Source organism: Heterodontus francisci, chromosome 2, assembly GCF_036365525.1.
Source record: "Heterodontus francisci isolate sHetFra1 chromosome 2, sHetFra1.hap1, whole genome shotgun sequence".
In the NCBI taxonomy this organism is placed as follows: domain Eukaryota; kingdom Metazoa; phylum Chordata; class Chondrichthyes; order Heterodontiformes; family Heterodontidae; genus Heterodontus; species Heterodontus francisci.
In genome coordinates, this window is record NC_090372.1 from 41,635,700 (window position 1) to 41,648,152 (window position 12,453).

At 41.0% G+C, this 12,453-nt stretch overlaps 1 protein-coding gene across 1 annotated transcript in view; it reads right to left on the reverse strand.

Annotated features, from left to right (window-relative positions):
• Positions 1 to 9,978, reverse strand: part of pard6ga (par-6 family cell polarity regulator gamma a) — a 47,361-nt gene extending 37,383 nt beyond the window's left edge. Inside the window, exons 1-2 of the mRNA XM_068050235.1 lie at positions 9,688 to 9,978; positions 3,047 to 3,269 (exon numbers count right to left, since the gene is read on the reverse strand). Coding sequence (XP_067906336.1) covers positions 3,047 to 3,269; positions 9,688 to 9,759 — 295 coding nt within the window. The 5' untranslated portion in view covers positions 9,760 to 9,978. The remainder of the gene's footprint in view (positions 1 to 3,046; positions 3,270 to 9,687) is intronic.
• Positions 9,979 to 12,453: the final 2,475 nt, after the last annotated feature.

A 12,453-nucleotide genomic window follows, 5' to 3' on the forward strand; every position in this document is an offset into this window, starting at 1 on the left:
TAGACCAAATAATTATAGGCCGGTCAGTCTAACCTTGGTGGGTAAATTATTAGAATCAATTCTGACAGACAGGATAAACTGCCACTTAGAAAGGCATGGACTGATCAGGGATAGTCAGCATGGATTTGTTAAGGGAAGGTCATGTCTTACTAACTTAATTGAATTCTTTGGGGAAGTAACAAGGAGGATTGATGAGGGCAGTGCAGTGGATGTGGTCTACGTGGATTTTAGTAAGGCATCTGACAAGGTCCCGCATGGCAGACTGGTCAGTAAAATGAAAGCCCATGGGGATACAGGGGAACGTGGCAGGTTGGATCCAAAATGGGCTCAGTGACAGGAAGCAAAGGGTAGTAGTCGACAGATGTTTTTGTGAATGGAAAGCTGTTTCCAGTGTTGGTCCACAGGGCTCAGTGTTGGGTCCTTTGCTGTTTGTGGTATATATGAATGATTTGGACTTAAATGTGGGAGGCATGATTGGGAAATTTGCTGATGACACAAAAATTGGTCATGCAGTTGATAGTGAAGAGGATGGCTGTAGACTACAGAATAATATCAAAGGTTTGGTTGAGTGGGTGGAAAAGTGGCAAATGGAATTCAATTTAGAGAAGTGTGAGGTAATGCACTTGGGGAGGGCAAATAAAGCGAGGGAATACACAATAAATGGGAGGATACGGAGAGGGGTAGACGTGAGAGATCCTGGAGTGGTGGCAGGACATGTAGATAAAGTGGTGAAGAAGGCATATGGAATGCTTTCCTTTATTGACCGAGGTATAGAAAAGCAGGGATGTAATGCTGGAACTATATAAAACACTGGTTCGGCCTCAGTTGGAGTATTGCATACAGTTCTGGTCGCCACATTACAGGAAGGATATAGTTGCTTTGGAGAGTGCAGAGGAGATTTACAAGAACGTTGCCAGGGCTTGAAAGTTGCAGCTATGAAGACTGGAGAGGCTAGGGTTGTTTTCCTTAGAACAGGGGAGTCTGAGGGGTGACTTAATTGAGGTGTACAGAATTATGAGGGGCCTAGATAGAGTAGACAGGAAGGACCTGTTTCCCCTAGCAGAGAGGTCAATTACCATGGGGCAAGATTTAAGGTGATTGGTAGAAGGATTAGAGGGGACATGAGGAATAATTTCTTCACCCAGAGGGTGCTAGGTGTCTGGAATTCACTGCCAGGAATGATGGTGGAGGCAGAAACCCTCAATTCTTTTAAAAAGGTACCTGGACATGCACCTGAAGTGCTGTAACCTGCAAGGCTATGGACCAGGTGCTGGAAGGTGGAATTAGATTAGGCAGCTAGTTTTTTCGGCCACAGATATGACAAGCTGAATGGCCTCCTTCTGTGCTGTAACTTTCCCATGGTTCTAACAGAGCCTCCAGTGATTCACGTTTGAGTAAACATAGAAAATCTCAATATTGGAAAAGGCATTAGGTTCCTCTACCCTCCCTGAAAAGATTCTCAGGGTCATCTAGTTCACCTTCCTGCTATGAAAGCAGTTGTAAGTGATACATTCTTTTTCCAAAAATACTTACACAATTTGAGTGTGAATAGATCTAAGCTACTTCCCCCTGCAACCTTCCCAGACAAGCTATTCCAAAAATTGACCACTTTTGCAGTGAAGTACTGCTTTCTTATATCCAACCTGGAATTCATCCATTTTCAGCAGATACTCATTTCCCCTTATTTTGTATAGCAAATTTAACAGACTTAATTGATCTTGCATACCCCTGAGCTTTATTAACTTGAATACCTCTATCAAGTCACCTCAGTTTTTTTCTTCAAAAAGAGTCTCTGTTCTGACAGCCAGCTTATTTTCATTCTCAATCATTCTCTTACTTTTCCCAGCTCAGCTACAAAAGTTCCAGCACTGCATACAGAATTGCAAGCGTGGCCTAAATCAATGCTGTATACAATGGCAGCAAAACCTCCTTCAACACATATTCTACTCTTTTTATAACAAACATCCAATTTACTTTGATTCCCAGATTTGTTTCTTGGTTTGTCTTGTTACTATTTCCTGATTAATTCTATAATCCCCTGCTTACTACACACTCTTAAATGCATAACATTACACTTAACTATGTTAAACTCCATCTACAAATTGATTTGTGGAGGTGGACAAACAATCTGGCCCAGTGGGAAGCTACTCAAAATTATTCAATGAGGCCATGCTGCTAAGTGTGGCAGAACCTCCTTGCCCTCTGCTATTGGGCTCCCCCCCACACATCCCATCTACCCATCAATCAGGTGGCCATATTTATGATCAGATTCATTTAGTTCAATCGACAATTTATCTCCACATAAAAATATGCTCATTTGCATCAGGGGGTCATGTTGCATGACCAACTTACATAACTTCAACCAATGCTGTATATTTGCCTTATTCAGACATTTTACAGGATGCCATATATAATGTACTGAACGTAACAACATTTTTTTACTACAATGACACCAGAGCAGACTATTCTCGTGCTATTTTGTATGCAATCAAATCTAAATATTCACAGGAACTCAAATTTTTCAATCATACAGGCATCAAGACTTAGGCAGATTAAAATAACAATTTTCCAGACTTTTGAGATGGCAGTACCGATACAGCGGCAGCTCAAGGCCAGAATAGTTATAAAGTTTCCATGCTTGTAATCTCCATCAAAACATAAAACAGTAACTTTGACTTGCGTAAACAGCAAAAATAAGCACAGCAGAATGCCCAATTTATACCACTTGAGTTATTTGGTCTTCCTCTCCTCGTGATGGAAACTAAAACACTATTATGCAGTCCCTAATTACTAGATACTAGATATTGATTGGAGCATGTAATTTGAATAAGATGGAAAAAATGTTATATTTTCTAGTTAATTGGATAATCACACTAAACAAGTTTTAGCTATACAAACATAAGAACATAGCAAACCAGAGGCAATAGGTGGGGAATAATTGGAGATTAAACATCAGCATTAAAAAAATCTAAATAGATAAGGCCAAAGCATATCATGCAGCACTTCAACAATTTATTTTTCAGATGATAATCTTTCAAAACCATACCTTTCCGTTGTACAAAAATCCTGAGCAATGGGTTTGCCATGGAAATGGCTTTGCAGAAGTTGTCATCATTGTTGATTGGCAGCAGGTCACCATGGACATCAGCATATCCAATTAATATATCCATGTTTGAAATATTATGCGTATGAAGGATTAAACTGTAGAATTCATCAAACTTTCCAGGTTTATACCGACATAAGGAAAACCTTCGGAATTCTGCCCCAAACTGATGAAAAACAAAAGGTTATATTAGTACTGCACTGGAGCAAACTTACACAGGTTTAATACAATATACTGGTGTTTTTTTTTAAAACATAGAATAGCAGCCATGAAACTAACATTAGTCCACTGTACTGTTATTGAAAAACATCAATACTAAAATCTCAAACTCCTATAGGCTTTTGAAGCAAAAACAATCTAGAGACAAGTTTCCTTCTTTTCCTCCTTCACTCCTTATCAAAAGTCTGGAAGCAAAATACCCATAAGAGTCTCTTGGGAAGGGTGGGTATGATTGCAAACTGAAGATAGGTTCGGGAGGAAGGGAACGAAAAAGAGAAGCTAAAAGGTACAATGTGACAAGACATCTCATGGCTGTATTTTAAACATTTTGCAACAATGCTTCGAGGATGATGGAAACCTGCAAATTGTGCATTGCAAAGTCAATAGCTCTAACAACAATCAAGACCAAAGCTCAATATAGTTTTACATTTATCACCTGAACACATTGCCTATAAACCAAAGGTGTTAAACATTCTAAATCTGAAATATAATACTAGATATTTAACCCACATCATTTTACTTTGTTCACAATTTTTATTTACTCCAATTTATTATTTTTTTTACATGCTTTGAAAGTCCCTTTGCCGTATACCAGAAGCTATCAAATAGTTAAAAACTGTAAATCAGAGTACAGAGTACAATTTGTTTTAAAAAAATAGTTGAACAATGTGTTACTTTGTGTTATCACAACTGACAGGAGACAGACACACCATCCTACATATTCTCCATTAAACTCTATTTTTGGGGTTAATTCTCATAACTAAGCTATGCTGATTCAAATACATTAAAGAATGAAGACTTTGGTTTCAGTTATTGGGATCTTTTAGGTCTACCTGTACTGGCAGTTGTCTGATCTGAAACACAATGTAACTAGTCATCAGTGGTGGGAACACTGTTTTTTACTGGTCACAAGGGTTACTTACATTTATCTTGACAAGTTTGCTTAGGTAGTTTTCATTATAAATTCAAACATTATAAACATATATAATTGTTTTTTTTTCCCCTTCAATAAACAACGTTGCCAACAAGTTTGAACTAAAACAATAGTTTACTTAATTCTATGCAACAATCCACAAGTTCATTTCTATGCATAAGAACTTCAATTTATCAAATTTACTGTATGGCTCATACTTAAAGTTGTTGATACTTATTTCATAAAGATGCTACCAAAACATTTAACTACAAATACACTATAAATGGTGGATACCAAATACTTCATTTGAAACATCTGTAGTTTCAACAATTCAGCACAACCATTAGCCAACGTTGCAATTAACTAAAACTGTGCAATCCTCATTCAGCAAGTCAATTTTAATCAACAGCTTCCAACAAGTCACATAAAATCGAGACAGAGTTCAAATCTGATTTACGGTTAAGAGGTAAGAGAATTCCAAGAACTGAAAAACATTTCCATGAAAAGATAACTAGAGACATTGCGAGTTCGTGGTGGGAGAAGCACAGTTCTTATTTCCAAATGTATTTATTTATTTTTTTATTTAGAGATACAGCACTGAAACAGGCCCTTCGGCCCACCGAGTCTCTGCCGACCAACAACCACCCATTTATACTAACCCTACAGTAATCCCATATTCCCTACCACCTACCTACACTAGGGGCAATTTACAATGGCCAATTTACCCATCACCTGCAAGTCTTTGGCTGTGGGAGGAAACCGGAGCACCCGGCGAAAACTCACGCGGTCACAGGGAGAACTTGCAAACTCCACACAGGCAGTACCCAGAATTGAACTCGGGTCCCTGGAGCTGTGAGGCTGCGGTGCTAACCACTGCGCCACTGTGCCGCCCATTTAAAAATTAGAATTAGTTTTACAGCAGATAGTGACTGACACAGCAGTGCAAACAGGCCAGGTTCACCAAAAGAGAAAAACACAAGAACCATTTCAGTTTGGCACTGCAAATTCAGTTATGAAGCTGGTTACGCTAGTGGGAGCTACAAATTTGTAGCATTCAGAATCAAAGAGTTATTTCAATTACCAATTTCATTGTTAATGAAGCAAACTGGAGCCACTTTTGATGATTCAGCTCTTTTTACTGTACCAGAACAAATAACTAGGCAGCTTCCAAGAGAGTACAATATAAAAGGATCAACTGAACTTAAAACTAGATTAAACATTAATTTTTAATATCAGTTTGGACTTTTACTTTTGGAATTATTTTTGTAAACATGAGGAGCTAGTAGTTCAGCTCATTAACACCCATGCATCAAAAGGTAAAATACAGTGATGCCCTGAAAGTTTAAGTTTGTAATGCAGTTTTAGGACTACAATGGGGTTGTCTGCGATCTACCATTTGGCTACATCGGAATGGCAATCAAGAAATTTCTGACAATGCCTTGAGGTGTGTCTTTATTGATTTCACTAAGAGAGGCCATTATGGTGGTTGGAAGCGTGTACTCCTGTTCCTATGTGTTAAGAACCACCTGACAATGTGGAGACAGTTAAGTCAGGCCACCTGTCTTGCCAAGAAAAGCAGTTTCCGGAAAAACAAGTGCCATCACTTGAGACTAGACGGAGAGCTAATCTGGAGCCAAAAACTCCCCCTGGAATCCTGACTGGTTCTCAGGCTAGTTCCAACACTGCTTCCAAAAAAGCCACCCCAAGACACAAAAATGACATTCTGTGGTGATGTCATGAAACAGCCTAGCAGAAAGAAAGGCAAAAGTGACTTTTAAAAAGAAATAGAAAAATCAGATAATCTTTTAACTATTTGTATCCTCCATGATATGCAGCACTTCAAACACCCCTTCAAATGATGAATCATATTGCTAATAAGAGTACTTAAATCCATTAGAAGAAAAATCAGACAATTTAACGGAACTGAAATCAATATTCAACCCCAAACGACTAGTTCTGAATTTGGTATTATTGCAATGTTATATACTTCATGACAGCAAAGATGGGGCTTAATGTATGGAATATGATGCGTAGAATAAAAACAGAAAATGCAGAAAGTACACTGCGTCAAGACCATTTAATATATTGGGTAAGAATGCTCATCCAAACTCATTAGCATGAGTTCTATATCCATATATCACCTGATAACGTCTGCAAATATTAGTTATCATACCCCAGTTAAAGTTATGTTCTAACAGTGCTAACAGCAAATTAATGACAATCTTACGCAAGATAAACTCAACCACCCCAAGGTATAGAGATCTACTTTAGTGGCATTCTTTTTCCTGCACCACTCGCAACATAAAATGGGAACCAGCGTACAGTGGACCAGTTACTACTTTTTGAGCATGGCCAGGCTGAATGCATATGCAAGCAATATTGTTTGCATGTTGCTGATCTGTACAGACCATCCCTAGCTAGAGGTTGTTTTATGGTGCCACTGGTGGCGTGGTGGAATCCACCCTGCAGTTTAAACAGAGCAGATTCCACAATACCGCAACAGAATTTAGCCTTTAGGCTGATTCCTGACATTTATTTGAATATTTTTATAACTAAGTATCCTGAACCAACTTGTGCTTTCCACAGATGGGACAGGCAGATTGTAGACAGGAAGTAAAATGCAAAACACAACAGTGCATAAAAGCACTTTGCCATATTAGTATTTGGTGCTACTTTCCTTCTATCCATCAATTTTGATAGGAAAGAGATTTAATACATTTACAACAACTTGGATTTATACAGCACTTTTCATGTATAAAATGCCCTAAGGTACTTCACAGGAGCGTTAGCAAACAAACTTTGACATGAAGCCTTGCCTAGATAGTTGACCAAACGCTGAGGCAAAGAGGTAGGTTTTAAGAAGCATCTTAAAGGAGAAGAGGCAGAACAGTTCAGGGAAGGGATTCCAGAAATTAGGACCTAGGTAGCTGAAGGCATGGCTGCTACTGGCAGAGTGATTAAAAATCGGGGACACAAGATGCCAGAACTGGAGGAGCACAGAGATCTGAGGGCTGTAGGACTAAAGCAGATTACAAAGATAGGGAGCGGTGAAGCCATGGAGGTATTTGAAAACAAAGTTTAAATTTTAAAATTGAGTCACTGCCAGACTGGGAGCCAATGTAGGTCAGTGAACACAGGGGAATGGATGAACAGGACTTGGTATGAGTTAGGATAGGGCACCAAATCTTTTGATGAGCTCAAGTTTACAGAGAGTGCAAGGTAGGAGACCAGCCAGGAGAGCCTTAAAATAGTTAAGTCCAGAGGTAACAAAGGCACAGATGAGGGTTTCAGCAGCAGATAATTTGAGGCAGGACAGAGACAGACAATGGTACAGAGGTGTAAGAGGTCTTGGTGATGAAGCAGATATGGAGTGGCAAACTCATCTTGGTCAAATGGGAGGCCAAGATGGCAAACTATTTGCTTCAGTCTCAGGCAGTGGCCAGGGAGAGGGATGGAGTGGGTGGCAGGGACCGAAGACATTTACATTGGTTATCCAAGTATTCAATTCCAGGAAACTTCTGCTCATCCAGTACTGGATGTCAGACAAGCAGCATGACAAATTAGAGGCAGTGGAAGGGCTGATAAAGGTGGCAGCGAGGTAGAGATGGGTGTCGTGAGCGCACATATAAAACCTGATGTTGTGTTTTTGGATCAGCATGTGGATGGGAAATAGAAGGCAGCCAAGGATAGATCTTTGGGGATTCCAGAGGCAACAGTCTGGGAGCGGGAAGAGAAGCCATTGCAGGTGATTCTCTAGCTACGAATGAATGGATAGGAATGGAACCAAGCAAGGGCAGTCTCACTCAGCTGGACGACAAAGGAGATACATTGAAGGATGGTGTGGGCAACCATGTCAAAGACTGCAGGTAGGTAGAGAATAATGAGGTGGAAGAGTTTACTCTGGTCATCGTCATACATTGGTGAGGGCCATTCTGTGCTGTGGCGAGAGTGCAGTCCTGCTTGGATGGGTTCTAACAGAGTTACGAGAAAGATAGGAGGCGACAACATGTTCAAGCATGAGAGGTTGGAGATGGAGTGGTGGTTTGCAAAGAGTTGCCATATTTAGAAGCTCTGATAACAGAACAGTTGCTTCATAAGTGCTTAACTGCATGATTTTCCAGAATTAAAATGGAGCTACTCAAATTAGAGGTGAAATGTGCAAGTTCTAACAAGATGGAACAAGTTATGCTGGAGCAAAAGGCTGTTTAAACTGATAGAGATGGATTATTGGCAATGACTTAGCTATCGTTTGCAAAGCAGCAGTTAGAAAAGATGACCAAGTAAACTTCAGTTGTGGAAACTAGGGAAGTGGCCAGAGCATGGGAAGCTGAATATATATAAATGCAGAAATATGAAGATTATGCAAAAACAAATACCTAGAGCCAAATTATATCGCTATAAACGCTGGACTACAAATAGCACTATAAACTTAATCTGAAGTCTGAGAAGCTTATTTTGTCCTTAAACCACAAGATTAAATTACCACAAATTCATTTACTTCTTTCTTTGGGTCAATTAACAGCGATGGTCAGAGTTGGCTGACGTGCAAACATCACGTATAAACTGCCTGAAATGATTAGAGGTTTCAGATCAAGAAACAACTTGCAAATTGCAGCAAAATCCTGTGTCCAGCACGTTTTTTTTTTAAACCGCTTAACCTTAGAAATATTCCCTAAGACGGCACACCAAATCAAAAACCCGTCCAGGAATTGTAGCTGCTATCCACTTACACGCTGAAACTGCCGCTCTGGTATCAAATGAACACATCGACACACACACAAAACTCCTGCACCTTCTCTCTGGAGCTTTCCCGATGTAAACAGATACTCCAAAATGTTAGATAATGACGAGCTTCCTCCTGTGTAGGAGAGAAAGGCAGCAACTCTCCAGGAGTTGGGCTAAGCAATTTTGCTCAGTGGCCTCACTTTGCCTGCTCTACCACCTCTCTTTTTGTTTTCAGGGGGAGGGAAGAGGAGCAACTGAGTGAGACATAAGGAAGGACATAACCCTGTTCCAGATGTTGGCCCTAAACTTTTAGGCGAGGGGAAAAAAAACACTGATTCATATCTAAGTTTGCTGGAAGATTTAATTCCTTAGATTAAAGAAAAAGAGGGGAAAAAAAACTTTCAAACGCATTCTTTCTGGAACAACCCTCCTGTTTCTTGTGTTCCTCTCAACGTGTACGATTTTTTAAAAGCTGCAGTTTACCTCTACATGTTGCGCTCCAGATTTAAATAGGCACGGGAGGGGAGGGGGCAAGGCAGCAACAGGGTTACAGCGCAGCCGTGTAATAAACCTACAACAAGTCGCGACAGTTTAAAGCCCAGAGCCCGACCCTGGCCCAGCCGCGCCGGCACCGCGCTCACCCCACCCCACCGAGGGAAGATCCATTCTCGTCACCCCACCCGATGAGCGACAGTCCAGACTTATTCTGTACTTTCCACTCACTCACCTTACTCTTCACTTCCACCGCCACCCTGTCCAAGCACCTCAGCGTGCTGGACTTGCTGTAACTTCTGTTCATTTTCTCCGTCTGTTTTTAAACAATGTGCCCGCTACGGGCGCTCACACCGCCGAATCCCGGGAGAGGCTTTTTTTTCTCTCTCTCTCTTTCTCTCGTTCTAATCGAAATTCGAACGCGCGTTCCAAACACCGACCGTTAACGTTATCTTCGTCCGATTGTTGTCGATCAAACTCAATGCCGCGAGCAAGCACCTACTTGCGCGCGCATCCACACTCTCTCTTGTCTGTCTCACTCGAAGAGCGCCTCCCGGACGTTCTGATGTCATCACGTAAAGCCGTTCAACTCCACCCCGCCTCCTTTCCCAAATGGTGACGTTGTTCTCTTCTGAAATTGCAGGTGGCTCTGTGAAGCAGAGGCTCACGTTCACCAGCTACCTACATCCAACGTCGCTTTCCCGTGCATTCCCCAATACCCCTTGATGTCAGTAATATCCAGATATCTATCAATTTCTGTCTTGAACACGCTCAATGATTGAGCTTCCACAGCCCTCTGGGGTAGAGAGTTCCAAAGATTTACCACCCGCTGAGTGAAGAAATTCCTCCTCATCTCAATCTTAAACAGCTTGCCCTTATTCTGAGACTATGTCCCCTGGTTCTAGACTCACCAGCCAGGGGAAGCATCCTAGCTACATCCACCCAGTAAGAATTTTGTTAGTTTCAATGAGATCACTTCTCATTCTTCTAAACACTAGAGAATACAGAAACAAAAACAAGAAATGCTGGATTCACTCAGCAGGTCTGGCAGCATCTGTGGAAAGAGAAGCAGAGTTAACGTTTCGGGTCAGTGACCCTTCTTCGGAACTAGAGAATACAGGCCCAGTTTCCTCAATCTCTCCTCATAAGACAATCCCACCATCCGAGGGATTAGTCTGGTGAACCTCCGTTACACTCGCTCTATGGCAGGTCTGTCCTTCCTCAGAAGATCACACAATAATTTCAGATGAAGGCCATGGGTTCCATATTATTTAATCTATAGAAGCACCCGCTAGTCCTCCACTGCAGTATTTAATTGTTATTTTAACAGTCATCCAAGTTTTTTACTTCTACCACTCTATCTGGAAATGTTGATTATCCTTGACATGAAGAAGTTCCTAATACTTACTAATGTTCCTTTATACTAGTTTGAACCTTTTTCTACTCTCACAAGTAATATTCCAGATTTACCTTTTCCAAAGCATGTACTATTTTATATACCTCTCAAAAATAGCCTCTATAGGCCTCCTTTCCAGATCATTCTTGACCTTGAATCCTTCATGACCTGATGTGCTACCCAATTTGGGGGCCTCCTACTCCTGCCCTGAGTTAATGTAGAACCCCAGGAATGAGCCTTGTTGCTGTTCGCTGCACTGAATGCTTCCATTGTGTCTTGGTGACACATATGCAAAGTGTGATCTGATCACAGTACTGTAATGCTGGATCACAACTTCCTCTTACTTATGTTCTCATCCTTGTTTTCAAATCCCTTCATGGCTTCACCCCTCCCTACCTCTGTAGTCTCCTTCAACCCTACTACCCAATTTTAGTTGCTCCACCATTGGCAAACATGTCTTCAGCTGCCTAGGCCCTAAGCTTTGGAATTTCCTCCCTAAATCTCTCCATGTCTTTATCTCTCTTGCCTCCTTAAGACCCTCCATAAAACCTACCTCTTTGACCAAGCTTTTGGTCATCTGCCCTAATATCACTTTATGTGGCTCCATGTCAAATTTTGTTTGATAGTGCTCCTGTGAAGCGCCTTGGAACATTTTACTATATTAAAGACACTATATAAAGACAAGTTGTTGTTTTGGCTATGCAGTTCAACATTTAAACAGCTTTGTTGATTGCTGCTCTACATTATTTTGTCTAAAGTCTAGTAGGACTCCCAGGTCTCTTTTTGACTCAACATTAGCTATCTCAACACAATTCATGGAACACACATGTTGCTTATTTTTCCATGCTATGTGCAGTATTTTGCACCTGACTACAATAAATTTCATTTGGCCATGTACTTCTTTTGTCCAACTCACTCTAATTTTTCAGCTGCTTATACTGATTTCACTGCCCAGTTTGATATCATCAGTAAACCCGACCACTTCATGTTAAGTATCTGTGTATAGGTCAGTTATGTAATTGAGAAACAAGACTGGTTCCAACATTGAGCCCTGAAACACTCCACTCAGTGGGCTAAATTTTACCAGCCCCTTGACGCCGTGGGTTGTGGCGGGGAGATCTGTAAACTGCTAGCGGAAATGGCCCGCCACGACGCCGAGAATGTCCCATCGGACATTAGCAGCAGCGGCGAGGCATCGGTGTGGCTCCCCCTGCCACCAAGTTGCAGGGCCTTCATTAAAATATTGAAATGAGACACATTAAAATGCAAATCAACTCACCTGTCGCCCACGCTGATTTTACGGTCAACCGGCCGCAACTTGCACGCCTTTGGAATTCCGTTGGGGAAAGCTATTCCTATTGGTTGTGGGGATGGTGGGAAGGGGTTGAGGGTCAAAGACACTGAACTTCGCGGGGGAAAGTTCAGAATTTCAAAAAGTGTATTTTTGGGGGGATAGGTCAATTTATGTGTTTAGGACTCAGTAGTGGGGGGTGGGAGAGGTGTTACATTAAATGTTTATTAATTTTTTTAAGCTTACTGGCACCTTTAAAAATTTTAATTTTTTTAAATTTCCAAAATATACTTTATTCATAAAAATCTGTAAAA